The sequence below is a fragment of the Arvicanthis niloticus genome, chromosome 21 (genome assembly GCF_011762505.2).
Source record: "Arvicanthis niloticus isolate mArvNil1 chromosome 21, mArvNil1.pat.X, whole genome shotgun sequence".
Taxonomy (NCBI): domain Eukaryota; kingdom Metazoa; phylum Chordata; class Mammalia; order Rodentia; family Muridae; genus Arvicanthis; species Arvicanthis niloticus.
The window spans coordinates 23,551,092-23,570,574 of NC_047678.1; the positions used below are offsets into that span (position 1 = coordinate 23,551,092).

General features: G+C 40.5%; 1 protein-coding gene across 1 annotated transcript in view; it reads left to right on the forward strand.

Annotated features, from left to right (window-relative positions):
- Positions 1-19,483, forward strand: part of Topbp1 (DNA topoisomerase II binding protein 1) — a 53,468-nt gene that overhangs the window by 12,709 nt on the left and 21,276 nt on the right. The window contains exons 9-14 of the mRNA XM_076918024.1: positions 2,168-2,331; positions 2,477-2,727; positions 11,578-11,936; positions 12,740-12,912; positions 15,010-15,221; positions 17,272-17,555. Of these exons, the coding sequence (XP_076774139.1) occupies positions 2,168-2,331; positions 2,477-2,727; positions 11,578-11,936; positions 12,740-12,912; positions 15,010-15,221; positions 17,272-17,555 (1,443 nt within the window). The remainder of the gene's footprint in view (positions 1-2,167; positions 2,332-2,476; positions 2,728-11,577; positions 11,937-12,739; positions 12,913-15,009; positions 15,222-17,271; positions 17,556-19,483) is intronic.

Consider the following 19,483-nt stretch of genomic DNA (forward strand, 5'->3'; position numbering starts at 1 on the left):
TAGTTTGGTCTGCACGGTAAGGTCCAGACACCCACACATCCTCAGCCTGACTTCAAGACCCCCTCATAGCAAGACTTGCTCCTTATGTGCATAAGCAAACCCTGCACTAAGTTAAGCTGCTGCTGCCATATTCAGGATGTGTTTGTGAGTCTCCTGAGCTAGAGCTTCACCTGTTCTACTTCTGAGTTCGGCTAACTTCTCATTTTTATTCTGAAATCTTAACCACTTACCTGAAAAATATTCATATTTATCATTTGTTTATAATTCATTAATTCCAATAATCATTTCATGTTGCATTATGTTATTTAAAATATAACTTAATTCCTATGAATAAAGTGGTTATTATCTTGAAGATAATACTTAGAAGATTAAAATCCTTTTTTAGGGCAGTGTGGCTAAAGTGCTTGTTGCTAAGCTTGACAGCCTGTGCTCAGTCCTTAGCACTCCATGTGGTGGAAGGAGTGAGCCTAATCCTGTCTTGTGACGTGTGCCTGTGGCCTGCCCACACATGTACACACAGACATAAATGTAAATTTAAAATATAATAAAATGCTTTCTCAGAGTGCTAGACAGACAATACTGTGGCCTTAAAGTCTGCCTTCTTAATTGTGTACAAGGCTTTGGGGTCAGTGATTAGAAATAAAAAGAGAAAAAGAGCCGGGCGGTGGTGGCAAACGCCTTTAATCCCAGCACTTGGGAGGCAGAGGCAGTCGGATTTCTGAGTTCGAGGCCAGCCTGGTCTACAGAGTGAGTTCCAGGACAGCCAGGACTACACAGAGAAACCCTGTCTCGAAAAACAAAAACAAAAAACAAAACAAAACAAAAAAAGAGAGAGAGAGGCAGAGAAAGAGAGAGATTTGATTTGTGAGATTTTTTTCAGTGTGTGCATGTAAGCTCCGTGGTGGAAGCGTCTTGTATCTTAGATCTGCACACCTCACAAAGTGCTGGGGTGATGAACTGCACGCTTCCTCAGAGTAGGCAGTTACGTTTTATTGTGAAGACCAGTTATCCATTATCCCTCCTAATATTTATCAACTTACTGATGGGATAGAAAGACACTTTGTGTAATCTTCTTTCATCTTGGGGCATACTAATTCTAGGTGTAACTTTGAATTTTTCTTTCTATGTAGGAAGTATTTGATTCCTAATTTTTGTTAGGATGTATTCTCGTAATGGTGTTGGTTTGGGACATGTGGAAATAGATTGTTCTTTTTGAAATCCTTGAAAGAGGTGAAAAATTATGTTAGTTAAATTGGCTTAAACATATACCCTCACATCTAAAATCCCTGTATACTTGTTTCTTCAAAGCATTTGCTCAGCTCTTGGATTTGCTGTTTTGGTTAATTCAAGTCGAAAAGAAATTTCAGGAAAGATAAATATATAGGAAAGAGTTGGCTCAGAGCCTTAAGGAATTTGCTCAGGTCATATGGTTGATCAGCACCAACTGAAAACGTTCAAGCCTGGGTGCTCTTGAGTTTATAGCAAACTACAGTGTTTCTTTGTAATTACTCATTTACAAGAAGTCATTCTTTACAACTTAAGGGGCTGTTTGCATGTTAGAAATAGCTCTGCCACCAACCAAGCCTAATGACCCGAGTTCCATTCCTGGGACCATAAGGTAGGAGGAGAGAACTGAGTCCCTCTTGCTGTCTTCTGGCCTCCGTATATGTATTATGACACATGTACATGTGTGTACGTGTATGTACACACACACACACACACACTGAAAATCTTTGAACAAGTTGTGCACCATCGTTTAGAAGATGTTGAAGTCTGTGCTATAATTTATCTGTGGCCTCAGCCCTCCTCTAGGTTTCTACTGAGAGGTGACAATGCTATGAGGCTGTTAAAACGAATACCAGTTTTAGGCTGAGGAGATGGATGAGTAGGTCAGGCCTTGCTGTGAAAACATGGGGGCTGGATTTTGATTCCTAGCACCTATGTAAAAGCTGTAAGTGATGGTGTCCAGCACTGGGGGATGAAAGGGAGCTAGCTGCCAGCATGTGTGTACACATTAGATTTAGAATAGATTTCACTCCATGTGTATCTCAAGATGTATATGAAGTGTCTTATTCATACACAGTGGATACAGTTTTAAATTTGTTTCTGTTGAGAAAAAAAAAAGCTTCTTGAGTATGTTAATCCAAAGCCAATCTTTTCTTTGCAGATCTATCTTTGCGGTTTTAGTGGCAGAAAGCTCGATAAGCTGAGAAGGCTTATTAACAGTGGAGGTGGAGTGCGATTCAATCAACTAAATGAAGATGTAACTCACGTCATTGTGGGAGATTATGAGGACGATGTGAGGCAGTTTTGGAGCAAATCATCCCACAGGTCCTGTCAGTTTTTACTTCAGAGCACTTTGAACAGGGATTGGGATGGTTTGGGTTAGATTTGCATGTCTGTGTAGCTGTGGAAATGCATGGAATCATGATCTTCCTCACCCTCGCCAGAGACTAATGGAGTGCTCTTTTTGTAGGCCTCATGTCGTGGGAGCACAGTGGCTGCTGGAGTGTTTTAGTAGAGGATATATAATTCCTGAAGAGTCATATATCCACACTAACTACCAGCCAGCTGCAGTTCCAGTTTCAGATCAGCCCAGAAACCAGACAGCAGCCATCTTAGAAAAGAGCGGCACGTTCTCTAAGAAAGCCTTTGTTCCCAAAGAGACGCTTCAGCAAGCGGATGAGGATCTGCTTGCTCAGTATGTAAACGATGAGTCCACAATAGGTAAGAAATAGTTGATTGGCATTTATATATAACTAAAGCAATATATAAATTCATGATATCTACCACATTTTTTTGAACAATAATTCAATAAGATATAAAGTATTTCTGAGAACAAGAAAATGGATTGTCAGAAGCTAAGTCAGCAGAGCCGGAGGACACTGTGTGTGTTTTTCTTTTCATTTCTTTTTTTTAATTATCAAATCATAATTTTTACTTTTTAACACAGGGGTTATAAACACGAAAATGCAGGATGTGGGAAAGGGGATGACACAGGAGCATAGATGTTCAGGGGGAGTACAGATATCTTTCAGAACAGGGTATCAGCTGGGTGAAGGTTCAGGGGTCAGGTCACTATGACTCTGCCTATGCTTCACTTGTCCTTATCTAAGTTGGTACTATCCGCCAAGGCTGCCTATTTACAAGGTCTATAACTACTCAAGCTGGTAGATTTCCACAAAGGCTGCCTGTTTACAATAGTTTATAGACGTCTGTTTCAGTGTTTTTCCATAGAGACCCAAGACTTTGTGTTAGCAGGCATGTATGTCAGGCCTATTGCTGATTTTAGGCTTATGGCTGATTTTAGGCCTGCAGTGTATAAGCAGGGCTGCCCCTGACATCTCCCTTCTCCAATTATAGAAGGGCTGTGGCGATTCTAATCTTGCCAAGGCGGGGATAGAGGCCTGACCTCCAGTAATTAAAGGGGACCTTGTAATGGCTCCAGTCCTCCTGTCGTCCAGTGAGGCATGAGGGCCATACCCGTCCCGATGTCTTTTTCCTGGAGAGGGGATACTTTTGACATCAACCCATATGCAGTCAGGCTTGTCCCTCAGGGAACCCAGAAACATATTTTTAACTTTTATTTCTATTCCCTTGCAGTGCTTAGCCTCGCAGCCTAAGCAAGAATTCAGATCGCCAGACAGAGGGGGTTCTGAGTGGCCCCTCACTGCTTGGTCTAGGGGCAGAAGTCCCCTCTTTTAGGTTTAATGGAGATGGGACTTGGGAGCACCCTGGATAGAGTAACATCCTCATCTAGAGTCTTGTGGTCCTCCATAGCTAATTTATGATAATGTATCTGAATAGATTTTGCTATCGGATTATCTATCTGTTGTTTCACAAAGTTAGCCTAGTTAAGGCCCCGGGACCAAAGGAAATAAACAAAAATAACCTAATTAATGTCCCCAAGATGGAAGGAAGTAGGGTTAACAATCATGGAGAGGTTGAAGACCAATTCTTTTTTTTTTTTTTTTATGCATATGTATGAAGACCAATTCTTGTACAAGCTCTCATTTTTCTCTTTCTCTCTGTCTTTTCTCAAGACCTTCTCTGGCCTATTTCATGCTCTCTTTAATCATCCCTGTTTTGTCTATGTAAAAGCAGCATTCTTCTTTAAGGGCTGTACACAGTCTTTTCTATTGTAAAAGAGAAAATTAAGTCCAATAAAGTCCTTTGCAATTTGGGGGGATTGCATCAGACAGCGAAACGGGGGATTTCTTCAGATTAGTGATGTCAGTCTATAGCTGTTTGACGTCCTTGTCAAAGGCCCATTGGAGGTCTGAGTAGTATAAGTCCAGAAGCCAGCGTCAGGATTAGAACTCCTAACAGCAGACATCACCAGTGATTAATTTTTTATCTGGAAAGGAAAAAAGAAAGGAATTCTCAGGGAAATTTCTCTTCCCTGGATGTCAATTGTTATTCATCTTATTTATAATTGGACCTGGTTTTGTGGGGGTATCTATTTAGTTCATTAATCTTTTTGGTGGCCATTTAGCTGTGCCTTGTGTGGTATCAAACATGCATATCAATCCTCGGCCCCATGTAGGAACTGGGTCCTGGCCATTCCATTTAAGAGTAAAAGGGTCCTTCCATATAGTTGTGGTTTAGTTTTTATTGGTCTCAGTGATGCCAGAGGCAATCAGCAGCAGATTTGCCATGCACTTTCAGTTTTAGAAAGTTAAGAGTAAACAAGGCATGCCCCTTCCACCCTCAGAGAGTCATGAAGACACTATTTAAAGAAATATAATTCTTTATTAATAATTTCTTTTATCAAAGGACTATTATAAAACAGCCAACAATTAATCAATCTATATCAATCTATATAATATATAAATTAATGAGAGCTTCTTCTACTTTTTGTAAAATTACTCCTCTTTTGTCAATTAATTGTTGAGAGAAATTAGGATTTGCATCTCTCTTGGGAATATTAAACAGAGACATAAATTCTTTTGTGAAGAGCTTAAAATAAGATCTTAGCCAATAAGTATCTCCTAGAAACCTTTGAAAATCATTTGAAATAAGTAAACTATCTTTTTTTTTTTTTTTTTTCCCCAGACCCATTATCTGGTTTTTTGTTTTTGTTTTTTGTTTTTTTTTTTGGATATTTTACATATTTACCTTTCACTGTTATCTCCACTTCCTTTCTCCCCCAAAACCCCTTATCTCATACCCCCTCTTCCAACTTTTATGAGGGTGTGCTCCCAACATTCTCCCAATCCCACCTCCCTGCTCTCGAATTCCCCAACACTATGGATCCAGTCTCTCGGGGAACATGGCCCTCCACTTCCACTATTGCCTAAGGAGGCCACCCTCAGTTACCTATACAAATGGAGCCATGAGTCCCTCCCTTTCTGTTCTCAGGCTGGAGGTTTAGACCTGGGAGCTCTGGTTGAGTATTTTGCTACTCCTTTAAAAAAAAAAAAAAAAAAAGCACCCACATTTTGGTCTTCCTTCCTCCTCTTGAGTTTCATGTGGTCTATGCATTGTGTCTTAGGTATTGTGAGCTTTTGGGCTAATATCCACTTATCAGTGATCATATGCCATGTATGTTCTTTTATGATTGGGTTACCTCACTCAGGATGATATTCTCAAGCTCCATCCATTTGCCTAAGAATTTCATGAACTCATTGTTTTTAATAGCTGAGTAGTACTCCATTGTGTAAATATACCATATTTTCTGTATCCATTCCTCTGTTGAAGGACATCAGGGTTCTTTCCAACTTCTGGCTATTATAAATAAGGCTGCTATGAACATAGTGGAGCATGTGTCCCTGTTTTATTTTGAAACATCTTTTGGGTATATGCCAAGGAGTGGTATAGCTGGGTCCTCAGATAATACTATGTTCAATTTTCTAAGATACCACCAGACTGATTTCCATAGTGGTTGTACCAGCTAACAATCCCACCAACAATGGAGAAGTGTTCCTCTTTGTCCACATCCTCGCCAGCATCTGCTGTCACCTGTGTTTTCGATCTTAGCCATTCTGACTGGTGTGAGGTGGAATCTCAATGTTGTTTTCATTTGCATTTCTCTGATGACTAGGAATGTTGAACACTTCTTTTGGTGCTTCTCAACTATTCGGGATTCCTCAATTGAGAATTTGTTTATATAGTGAATTACATTGATGGACTTCTGTATATTGAACCAACCCTGCCTTCCTGGGATAAAGCCTACTTGATCATGATGGATGATTGTTTTGATGTGTTCTTAGATTCAGTTTTCGAGAATTTTATTGAGTATTTTTGCATCGCTATTCATTAGGGAAATTGGTCTGAAGTTCTCTTTCTTTGTTGGGTCTTTGTGTGGTTTAGATATGAGCGTGATTGTGGCTTCATAGAATGAATTGGGCAGTGTTCCTTCTATTTCTACTTTGTGGAACAGTTTGAAAAGAATTGGTATTAGATCTTCCTTGAAGGTCTGATAGAATTCTGCACTGAAACCATCTGGTCCTAGACTTTTTTTTGGTGACTAGATTTTTAATGACTGCTTCTATTTCTTTCAGGATTATGGGACTGTTTAGATGGTTTATCTGCTCCTAATTTAACATTGGTAACTGGTAATTGTCTAGAAAATTGTCCATTTCGTCCAGATTTTCCAATTTTGTTGAGTATAGGCTTTTGTAGTAGGATCTGATTTTTTGGATTTCCGCAGTTTCTGTTAGTATGTCCCCCATTTCAGTTCTGATTTTATTAACTTGAATACTGTCTCTCTGCCCTTTGATTAGTCTGGCTAAGAGTTTATCTATCTTGTTGATTTTCTCAAAGAACCAACTCCTAGTTTTATTGATTCTTTGTATAGTTTTTGTTTGTTTGTTTTTTGTTTTTGTTTTTTTGTTACTATTTAGTTGATTTCAGTCCTGAGTTTAATTGTTTCCTCCTGTCTACTCCTCTTGGGTGTATTTGCTTCATTTTGTCCTAGAGCTTTCAGGTGTGTTGTCAAACTGCTAGTGTACACCCTCCCCAATTTCTTTTTGTAAGCACTGTGAGTTTTCCTCTTAGCACCACTTTCATTGTGTCCCATAGGTTTTGGTATGATGTGTCTTCATTTTCATTAAATTCTAAAAAGTTTTTAATTTCTTTCCTTACTTCTTCCCTGACCACATTATCATTGAGTAGAGTATTGTTCAATTTCCATGTGAGTGTGGGCTTTCCCTTGTCTTCCTGTTTGTGTATCCAGCCCGTTAGCCTATGTCTTTTTATTGGGGAATTGAGTCCATTAACGTTAAGAGATATTAAGGAGAGGAGATTGTTGCTTCCTGTTATTTTTGTTAACAGCGGAGGCATTGTTTGTGTGTTTATCTTCTTTTGAGTTTGTTGGAAGAGGCTTACTTTCGTGCTCTTTCTAGGGTATAATTGCCCTCCTTATATTGGTGCTTTCCTGCTATTATTCTTTGTAGTGCTGGGTTTGTGGAAAGATATTGTGTAAATTTGGTTTTGTCATGGAATATCTTGGTTACTCCATCTATGGTAATTGAAAGTTTTGCTGGGTATAATATCCTGGGCTGGCATTTATGTTCTCTTAGGGTCTGTATGACATCCGTCCAGGATCTTCTAGCTTTTATAGTCTCTGGTGAGAAGTCTGGTGTAATTCTGATAGGTCTGCTTTTATATGTTACTTGGCCTTTTTCCCTTACTGCTTTTAAAATTCTTTCTTTGTTTTGTGCATTTTGTGTTTTGATTATTATGTGACGGGAGTTATTTCTTTTCTGGTCTAGTCTATTTGGCGTTCTCTAGGCTTCTTGGATGATTATGGGCATCTTATTTTTTAGGTTAGGGAAGTTTTCTTCTATAATTTTGTTGAAAATATTTATTGGCCCTTTAAGATGGGAATCCTCATTTTCTTCTATACCTATTATCTTTAAGTTCTGTCTTCTCATTGTGTCCTGAATTTCCTGGATGTTTTGTGTTAAGAACTTTTTGCAGTTTGTGTTTTCTTTGATAGTTGTGTTAATATTTTCTAAGGTATCTTTTGCACCTGAGATTCTCTCTTGTATCTCTTGTATTCTGTTGGTGATGCTTGCATCTATGACTCCTGATTTCTTTCTTTTTTTTTTTTTTTTTCATTTTTCGAGACAGGGTTTCGCTGTCCTGGAACTCACCCTGTAGACCAGGCTGGCTTCGAACTCAGAAATCTGCCTGCCTCTGCCTCCCAAGTGCTGGGATTAAAGGCGTGCGCCACCACCGCCGCCTGGCGACTCCTGATTTCTTTCCCAGCTTTTCTATATCCCTGGTAGTCTCCCTTTGTGATTTCTTAATTGTCTCTACTTCCATTTTTATGTCCTGGATGTTTTTGTTCAATTACTTCACCTGTTTAGTTGTGTTCTCTTGTAATTCTTTAAGGGATTTTTGTGTTTCCTCTTTAAGGGCTTTCACCTGTTTATCTGTGTTCTCAATTTCTTTGAGGGTGTTATTTATGTCCTTCTTAAAGTTTTCTATCATCATCATTAGAAGTGATTTTAGATCTGACTCTTGCTTTCCTGGTGATATGCGTAATTCGGGGAGAACTAGGTTCTGATGAAGCCGAGTACACTGAGCTGCTGGTGCTTGTATTCTTGCGCTTGCCTTTCCCCATCTGGATCTCCTTGGTGCTACCTGAGCTGTCTCTGACTGGAGCCTTGTCTTTCCTATTATCTTGGTTGTGTCAGAACTGTTTGGGATGAGTGTTGCTGCTGGGGTTAGAGCTGAGGTCCAAGCTCTGCTCAGTGTTCAGGTTGAAACAGGAAGGAACCAGTGCTCTGGGCCAGGAGTGAATTCCTGGGTCCCTGTGGGTCTTGGTTACTCCCTTTTTGGGTAGAGTATTGCTGTCTCCTGACCTGAGATACTGCCCAGGTTAGAACTCCTGAGAGCCCTGCCACCTCTGGGTTTTGTGAGGTTGGGTACAGAGCTGCCTCCTGGGATCTGCTCTATGCTCGGGCCCAGACAGGAAGGAACTGGACGCCCACCCAGGAGTGAATTCCTGGGTCCCAGTGGGTCCCAGTTACTTTCTATTTGGTGTGAGTGTTGCTGCCTTCTTACCTAAGATACTGCCCGGTTTAGAGCTCTTGAGAGCCGGCTTCCTCTGGGTTCTGTGAGATTGGGTGCAGAGCTATCTCCCGGGATCCGATGAGCGCTCAGGCCCAGACCGGAAGGTACCAGTGCTCCTGGCCAGGAGTGAATTCCTGGGTCCCTGTGTGCCCCTGATACTCCCTGTTTGGGGTGAGTGTTGATGATTCCTTACCTGAGATACTGCCCTGGTTAGAGCTCCTGGTAGCCCCGCTTCATCTAGGTTTTGTGAGGTTGGGTGCAGAGCTGCTGCTGGTGGTCCGCTCAGTGCTTGGGCCCAAACTGGAAATTTATCTCTACCACATTTTTGTGAACTTTTTTTATTTCTAAAAAGTTTTGAAATTTGTAACTTTCTAGCTAAGCAAGGCCATCAGGCTCCAAATCATTGACTCATGCTCTCAGTAGCTCTAGGCTTGAGTATGAGCTTTTTTTGTTTATTAATTGTGTTTGTGTGTGTGAGAATATGTGTGTCTGTGTGTGTATGCACGCTCGCATGCACACACATGTACTGGTGCCTGAGGTCAGAGGTGAGACCCTCGTGGAGCTAGAGTTACAGGCATTTGTGTCTAATGTGGGTGCTAGGAATAGAACTTGGGTCCATTTGTAAGAGCTGTACATGCCCTTAATCACTGAGCTATCTCTCTGGCACCTGTGTGTGAACTGTAATAGCATAGGCTTGTAACAATGGCCCTCTGGGCTGTGGGAAGTCTTTTCTGTATGTGGTACTGTTATTGGCACTGCTGTCTTAGCATGTAGTTTTATCAGTGTAGTAAGTTAAATTACCAACAGAGAGTTAGAACTAACCTTTTTAGAGGGTATTGTGAAATATTTGATATATCAAAAGAATTCTGTGGTGAATAATCACATATTGTCTATTTATGAAAGTGGAGCATTACCCCTATGTCAAGAGCATCCTGTGAAGTCCTTTTTTTTTTTTTTTTTTTTTTTTTTTTCTTTTTCTTTTTTCTAGTTTGTGTCATGTATAGATGTGTTTATAGGTGAGTCTTTGAACTTTATATCTAGGTTGCGTACTTGTTTCTTTATTGCAGTGCTGAGGCATGACGCAGGCATAGGCTCTATCACTGAGCTGTTACCCTCTTTTTAGTTTTAAGGCTTAGTCTGATCTTGGACTTCCTCCATAATAAGGCGGGTAGATTTTGAACTTGAATCCTCCTGCCTTAGCCTTCTGAGTAGTTGGTTTTTCAGGCCTCTTTCATTAGGGCTGGCTCTATTTAGTTCAACTTACATAAAGTTGAACTAACATACATACTTTGTAGTTGTAAGAACATGGTTTTCAGTTCTTTTATTGAATTGTAGTTGTTTAATTTTGGGAAATAAATTTTTATTATTTTTCTAATTTTACTCAGCAATATACATTTTAGTTTCAGTACTTGTGAAGCAGAGAGACGCAGAAGGAGCTTGAGGCCAACCTGGGCTACATAACAGGCTCTAGACCAGCCAGCCAGGACTAGAGAGACCCTGTCACAAAAACAAACACACACACACACACACAAACCCATTATGTTTACTAAACTGTAATTTTCAAGAAATTTGGTTTTCTGCACTAGTTTCATACTTAGAATCAACATAACAGTTCTCTGATTGAAGATGGTGATACTTAACATTTGGAATAAACCTGAAGATGGGATGAATACAGTCTCCTTTTACTGAATACCTAAACCTAAGTTGGTTTTTGGGTTTTTTTTTTTTTTTTGGTTTTTTTTTTTTTTGGTTTTTTTTTTGGTTTTTTTTTTTTTTTTTTTTTTTTTCGAGACAGGGTTTCTCTGTGTAGCCCTGGCTGTCCTGGAACTCACTCTGTAGACCAGGCTGGCTTCGAACTCAGAAATCTGCCTGCCTCTGCCTCCCAAGTGCTGGGATTAAAGGCGTGCGCCACCACTGCCAGGCTAAACCTAAGTTTTATAAGTATTAAAATTATCAGACTCTTACATTCTTGTCTTTGCTAGGAAATCACCATGTAGCTTTGCTTGGTTTGGATATTGCTGTGTAAAACAGTTTGGCCTGGAACTCACAGAGATCCACCTGCTTCTGTCTCCTGAGTGTTGAGATTAGACCTGTGCATCACCACACCCTCTGGAAATAAACTCTCTTTTCTTTTTATTATTCACTGTACATCTCAGTATCCACTCCCTTCTTCCCAGTCCCCTTCATAGTGCCCATCCCCATTTCCCCCCTGAGATGGGGGAGTGTGTGTTGTCGTCGTCCCCCGTCCCCCTCCCCGTATGACCCCACCAATGACACATCAACTCTTTGCAGGACTTGGTGCATCTTCTCCCACTGAGGCCAGAAAGGTGGCCCACCTAGGGGGATGGGATCCACAGACAAGGCAACAGATTCAGGGCCAGCCTTGACTCCAGTTGATCCTCATGCAAGTCCAGTTAGGGGACTTGCATGAGGATCAAATTGCACATCTACATGTGTTTGGGGGTCCAGCCTGTGTTAGCTTTTTGGCTGGTGGGAAATAGACTCTTAAGTCTAGTAATTGTCAAATAGAAAACTTGCCTTTTTCTTTTCCAGTTGAAGCTAAGCTGTCTGAAGCTGTGGAGCCTGAAGTCGAGCCTTGCAGTGGTTCTACTCACATTGAGCCCTGTGATGATTCCACTCATATTTCTGTGCAAGAGGAGAACAAGTCATCTGTCAGTCATTGCCTCCTTGATGGCTCTACAGTTCCTGAGGAAGGCTTATTTAGCCAAAAGAGTTTCCTTGTTTTGGGTTTTAGTATTGAAAACAAATGTAATATTGTAAACATCATAAGAGAGCATGCTGGCAAGATTGTGTCCCTTCCCAGCAGAATCGTTGCTGACTATGCTGTGGTTCCACTGCTGGGATGTGAGGTAGAAGCGACTGTGGGAGACGTTGTTACAAACACGTGGCTGGTAAGAAACATCCCAGTGTTGAAGGAAGCAGTGTTGGCTGCCAGAGTCTTTGCTTACTCTTGAAGCTGTTCAGTTTACTGAAATTGGCATTTGGTTTGGGCAAAGGCAATTAAAAAATATAGGAATGGGAGACCAGCAAGATGGCCCAGTGGATAAAGGCACTAGCTGTGGAGCCTGACCACATTTTGAGCCCTAGAACCACCCATGGTGGAAGAGAGAACTCCCAGAAGTCCTCTGACTTCCATGCAGACACTCTTTCCCTCTTTTTCCCTTTGCTGTGTGCCTTTTCACATGCACCGTGTATACTTTCTAATGTGTGTATTTGCATGCACATACAGTAATCATAATTTTAAAAAAAAATTGAAGATCTTCAGCTTCTTGATCTTAATCCTGTAATTAGCTTCAGGTGATTTGACACTTCTAGCCTGTGTAGGCACTACACTCACCTCACATGCACAAACCCACACTGTCACATATTAAAAATATATCTTTTAAAGAATTTAAAAGTCTGTACTTCTTGATCCTAACACTGATATCCAGAAGTTGCTATCACAGGGCTATGGCACCGGTGTTCATCAAAGTAATTTCCAGTTGCTATAGTAATCCATCTTACTGATTTAATATGCAAATGTGAAGAATTGGCATCTTGTATGCTTCTTCGAATATCATTTGGAATGTGCCAAGAATGAGCATACTCAAGTCTATGTAAAATTTCTTTTTCTTTAACTAAAATTGCTATTATAACTTGAGCTTTTCTTAACCACTTGTTTCTTATAATAGCTTTGTTGCTTTTGTCTTCAAAGGGTATGTGTATAGACAACCAGACATTAATTGATCCTAAGTCGAATCCCCTCTTCACACCAGTCTCAGTAATGTCGGGAATGACTCCTTTAGAGGACTGTGTGATTTCCTTCAGTCAGTGTGTGGGAGCAGAAAGAGATTCCTTGGTATTCTTAGCAAATCACCTTGGAGCAAGGTATGTGATGTTTTCAGTATATCTGCTGCACATGAGCACACACACAGAGCATTAAGCCAAGGGCTTTGTACATGCTAATCAAGGGCTCTCCTATGGCATCCTTAACCACATCATGTTTTGTTTGTTTTGACTTACTGGGAAGTATGTAATTACATTTTACTAGGATTTTGTTTGTATGTGTGATTGATGGGTAAGTACTAAATCATACACAACTAGATGGATATCTGGCAAACTTGCAAGGCTGTGGGCAGGCATCGGTTTTTTTCCCATTGGCCTAATCACCAAGAAAGGTGGTGATATGTGGGCTGTTACTGAATTGTGCTTCTCTAAGCACTGTGCCTTTCTGTGCCTCCTCTTCCTTCTCCCTCTTCCTTCTCCCCCTCCTCCTTTCTTTTTCTTCTTTTAAATGTATATCCATTGCCTCTTGTTTTTAACCAGGAATGCAAATGGAGCCCTTTACCCCTTTGCAAGGAATGCTAGGAACACTTTGGAGATAAAGGAATTAAGTTACCTGTAAAATCCTTCAGTAGCTCAGCCTCCTTTAATTGATCATTTTATAGTAGCATTTGAAAAAGAGTAGAAATCAGCTGTATCAGAACATTTCAGTTAACCAACTTCATATTTAATGGGAAATACTTTTAGATTAAGAGCATAAAGAGCATAATGCTTTCAAGCAATGGACTCAAAACATTACAGGGGAAATGATGGCTACGGTAGAAATAAATTGAGATAAAAGCTGTCATTTTGCTACTGTTATAGATTGTAATGTAAATAATTTTGGAGCTAGAGGTTTGCCAAGGGGTCTTGGCCCATAGGTTGAAAACCTCTGTCCTAGGAGACCAGCAGGGAGAGGAATCAACAGACACTTAGAATAATGCCGCATACATTTAGGGTGGATCTTTTAATGTTTCCCCAAACCTCCCTGAAACTCCTCACAGACACTCTGTATGTGTGTCATTAGTGATTACGAATCCTATCGGGTTGGTAACCAAGATAAGCTCTCACTGTACCTCCTCAATCAGTGTGTTAATGTTCAGTATGAGCCAGAAAAACTATTGGGAGATAAACCGGCCATAAAACCCAGATTAGGAAAGAACTGTTTTAGTCTCAGTGTCGGGCTGTGTCTGCCTGTTGTTCCTTTAATGCCCTTTACTTGAGGAAGTTGCTTGGTTCCCTTCTTCCCCTTGACTATAAAATACTGAGATTTATAAAACTGAGATAATCGATTCAGATTATGTATGAAAGTGTTTTGGGAAGTTATAGTGAGTAAAAAGATAATGTATTTTAATACATAACTGTAACTGTTCCATACCTCCTTTTGGTAGGAAAGGTCAGGTGGATGTAATAAGTATAGTCAAGGGTGTTTTTTTTTTTTTTTTTTTTTTTTTTTTTTTTCCTTTCTGTCTTATGAAAAGCTGTGGCGGCATGTTTTTATCCTAGAGTAAGCAGTTGTAAAGGAGTAGCTTAGTCTAAGGCAGTCTGTACTGGGACTGGAGAGATGGCTTGGTGGTTAAGTTATGTGCTACTCTCAGAGAGGACTCTAGTTCTAAGGGATCTAATGTCCTCTTCTGGACTCCACAGGCATGTGCGCACACATTAAAAAACAAAACAAAAAAAGCCGCTCAGTGGTGGCGCCCGCCTTTAATCTCAGCACTTGGGAGGCAGAGGCAGGTGGATTTCTGAGTTGGAGGACAGCCAGGACTACACAGAGAAACCCTGCCTCGAACCCCCCAACCCACCACCACAAAAAAAAAAAAAAAAAACCAAAACCTAAACTATCACCTGTTAATAAGTGTGTTTTCCTTTTCAGTCTCAGTCTCTCTGTTTCTCTGTCTCTCTCTCTCTCTCTCTGGTGGGGGTAGTGTCACAACAGGGTTTCTCTGTGTAGCCTTGGCTGTTTTGGAACTTGATCTGTAGACCAGTTTGACTTTGATCCAACTCAGAGGTCTGTTCACTTTTGCCTCTGGAGTCCTGGGATCAAAGGAGTGCATTGCTACTACCCAGAGTATGGTTTTTTTTGTGACAGTAACTGCTATTATTTTTTAAAAATGGGCTAATTGTGTGTGATCATTTGCTTTATTTCCATGTAAATTTTAGTGTTCAAGAATTCTTTGTTCGAAAATCCAGTGCAAAGAAAGGCATGCTCGCCAGTACACATCTTATAGTGAAAGAACCGACTGGTTCTAAATATGAAGCTGCAAAGAAATGGAATTTGCCGGCAGTTAATATTTCATGGCTCTTAGAAACTGCTAGAATGGGAAAGAGAGCAAATGAAAACCATTTTCTGGTTGACAGTGCACCTAAACAAGGTTAGAACTCTTTGTTTTTATGTATCTTACAATTTGATGGTTTCTGAAATAGAAATGTTCCAGGACTTGCTTTGGAACATTCATTTATTTCTGCTGTTTGTGGTGGGTCCTGGGAATCTTTGTTGGGTGTTTGTCAATGGTGGCATCTCATCACAGATGCTTAGTTTGTTCTAACCATGTGTTGTCAGTACTCCCTGAAAGTTAGTAAAGTACACACTCAGCCTCCTTTCAATGTTGTGAAAGGTGTGAACCTCTATTGCAGTTAGTGTTAATTCCTTTTATGGCGTGCACTCAGCATGCTGAAGCTAATGTGCTCTTGCTCCTTATCTGGGCTTTCTCATATGTTCCCACAAGGTAACTTAATACTTGGCTACTGTCTTAGTTACTTTTCTGTTGCTATGATAAGATGCCATGACCAAAAGCAGCTTGGGGAGGAAAGCATTTATTTCATTTTACAACTTGTAGTCTGTCATCCAGGGAAGTCCAGGAACCAATGCAGAGGCCACAGAGGAGTGCTGCTTTCTGGCTTATTATTCCTCAGGGCTTGCTCAGCTTGCCTTCTTACACTATCCAGGGACCACATGCCCAGAGATGGACCACAGTGAACTGGGTCCTCCCAAATCAGTCATCAATCAAAGAAAACACACCACAAGTCAGTCTGGTGGGCATAGTCTGTTGAGGTTCCTTCTTCCCAATGACTCTAGTCTGTGCCTTGTTGACATAAAACCAGCCAGGACAGCTATTTTCCTTTGTCTTGAGTTTGAATGTCCCTTCTCTGGGATAGATGACTTCTTTGACTTATCAGTTACGGCCTTGTCTTATCTTCGCACTCTTCTCTTTTAGGCGGGATTCTTCTTGCTTAGAGAGGCTGGTTGGCTTTCTTGTCTCTGCCAGACGATAAACTGTACAGGCAAGGAAGGACTGTGCAAGTCCTGTGAATTCTTTACTTTTACTGTCTGGCAATGGGCTTGGCATGAAGTAGTCAAAAGTGCTTTCTTTAATGTTTAATAAAAGTAGAGAAGGCAGAGATGGAGGATATAAGTAGCCTCTGAAAGGTAGTGTTGCTAGGCAGACTGCAGAGGCCAGTCAGCATCTTGGGAGCACCTGAGAGCTGTTATCTGCTACCTAGGCAGACTAGACATGCTCCGTTGCCACGACACTACCTCACTAGGCTTTCCAAAACTTTGAACACACTTAACTCTAAGTACATGTTTTTGGAATTTTTTTCTTACTGTGTTTTGACAAGGTCAGTCACTTTTGTGAATGAGTATAATTATTTGTTTCAGTTAATGTGTGTCTGATTCAATATATACATTCATGCACACACATATCTGTATGTGTGAGTATATTTATTTGTGTATGTGATGTATGAGTGTACATGTCTGTGTAACCAGAGGTCAACATCATGGGTTTTCTCTGTCCTGTTCCATCTTGTTTTTAGAGACAGGGTCTCTCACTAAACCTGGAACTCACTGATTAAGTGCACTCCAGGGATACCTGCCTACACCACTGTACCCAACAGGTCTTCATTCTTACAAAGTAAGCGCTTTACTCGCCGAGCCGCCTCTCCACTCCTCAGTGTATACTGTAATATACGTTCTGGAATCAGGGACTTATTCACATCTCCGCAGCCCAACACTTAGGAGACTGAGGCAGGAGAGTCACTTACAGGTGTGTCTAGCCTATGGCCTGTGGGATGCATTCATACAAAGATAGCTTCGACTACAGCCCAATATAAAAATCATAAATTAACTGGTTTGTTTTTTTTTTTTTTTTTTTAACCATGATTGCGGGGTTTTCTTTGTAGAAGACTGTTATGTTGCAATGTCAGTCAACAGGGTTTGTGTACCTTCAAGGGTCTGTGAGACCTGTCTCAGAACATAAGTTTATCTGGTTTGCTTCTTGGAAAGTAGGCATATAACTTTATAGTTTAAAGTTTACCGAGACAATATGTAAAACCTAACAAAATACTAAAATGTCCCTTTGCCTCATATGAGAGGAAAAGCTCATATTAGTGGCTCATTTGTTTCTTTTCATTTTCAATCTGTAGAACAAGTCTTAGAACCTAGGATACTAAATGGAGTGAATCCAAATCCAGATTCTCCAGCACATCCTGATGCCTTGGGAAGTCACAGAAAAAAGACTGTTACACCTTTAGACATGAACCGTTTTCAGAGTAAAGCTTTCCATGCTGTCATCTCACAGCACAATAGGCAGGACTCAGCCTGTCCACCAGTAGAACAGCCGCTTAAGAAGGAACCTTCCTTACACCTGGACACACCATCAAAGTTTCTGTCCAAGGACAAGCTTTTCAAGCCATCCTTTGATGTGACGGTAAGGCTTGAGGGAAATGTTACTAGTGCTAATGGTTTTACGGTTTATAAAGGTAGAGCCCCAAATTGTGCATTGCTACTAAAGTTTGTAAGAGAAAGTTGTCCAAAGATGTTGATAAATGGGTGCTCAGAGCTGAGGTAACAGCTGTGGCTATATAACATGACATTAGGACTTGGGGTTCAAATTCTGTGTTACTCATGAACCCAGTTCGAGTATATCACTTTGAAATGAAATAGTCTTATGTAATGGTTTTGTAATCTTTAAAATAGCAATGTGTTGCTGCTACCTTTTCTGGATGAAAAGAGCTTGCTGAAAGCCCTAGTGTCACCTTACCTTTCCAATCACTCCTCTTAAAGGGGATGAGTGGTATTTCTCTGTATGATCTGAGCAGTGGGGTCTGACACCTTAGGAAATTTATTCACAAGTCAAAGGCTATTCAGATAGTCTTTCAGATCCTCAAGATTTTTTCCCCCACCTTTTTTGGGGGAGGGAGCGTTTGGCCTTCCAAGTAGCTGAAAGTCTTTGCCTGGGATTCCTGTATCCTTGAGCCCATTTATCTTTTGGTAGTTTACATACAGAATATTAAGAAATGACATTTAAGCTGGGCCTAGTAGTGACATTCAAGACTTGTCTAGGTTACACAGTGAGTTCAAGGCCTGCCTCAAACAAAAAGGACTTTTGTTTGCTTAGGTTTTGTTTGGTTTTTTGTTTTTGTTTTGTTTTTCTGAGATAGCATTTCTCTGTTCTGGAACTCGATCTGTAGACCAGGCTAGCCTTGAATTCAGAGATCTGCCTGTCTCTGACTCCCTAGTGCTGGGATCAAAGGTGTGTGCTACCACTGCTTGGCAATTCTTTGTTTTCTGTTTGTTGTTGTTTATTTTGTTTTTTAAAAAAAGAAGGTTGTGGAGGTCTCTAATAGAATAGTGGCCTGGAAGATATGAGAAGAACATGGGTTCAATCCACAAGAAATCCAAGTGCATTTTAGGCATTTTTTTACTACTGTGTTTAGGGACAAATTATTTTGAAAATAAATATTGATACCTAGTACCATTTTATTCTAGGCTAATGTATAACCTTAACATTACTAATTCTGGTGTCTCTTATGAAAATCAGAAGGGCTCCTTCAGTATTCTACAATGACAGAGTCCTACAGTTTTACATAAAATTTCTTCCTGTGATTAGTGCTCTGCCCTGTGAGTCTTAAACAGAGAAAAAGCACTGTCTTGGTGCTATGACTTCTGGAGTCAGGATGACCCTGCTTGGGGCTGACTCATGACACATGGGAACTCCCTTGAGGTTCACCATTCTTGTTGTGGCATCATGTTGAAGTCATGGAGTAGCTCCCAACAACTTGTTAGGTTGCAGAGTTCATAGACCCTTAAGTAATAAACAAAGAAAAAGGATGCACTGCTAAATGAAACAGTGTGCCAACCATTGGGCAGCCACTGTCCGTGCTCAGACATTACTCATTCTGTGTGCTCTTCTTGTGCTGCTGCTTGTCACTTCTGTTTCTCCCCACAGCTTGTCAGACGTGTGTTGTGCTTGGTTTGGGCACTTACATAGGCAGTGTTAAATAAGGTCTTTTTGCATCTCTTGTTGGATTTGTTTAGCCTCTGCTGTGGATATTGGCCCATGTTCTATATAACTGTAGTTATCTTTTCCAACGTGTGTTTACCAAGCCTATATATAGTAAGTGATGTTTGCAAGTTTCTTGTATTGGTAATTCTTGTTTTGTTTTGGTTTTGGTTTTTGAGACAGGGTTTCTCTGTGTAGCCCTCACTATAGAACAGGCTGGTCTTGAACTCTGGGATCTACCTGTGTCTACCTCCTAAGTGCTGGGATTAAAGACTTGTCCCACCTTGCCCAGCGGTGTTGGAAATTCTTTTTCTTCTGAAATCTCACATGGTTTTTGTTTTTAGTAAGTAGTT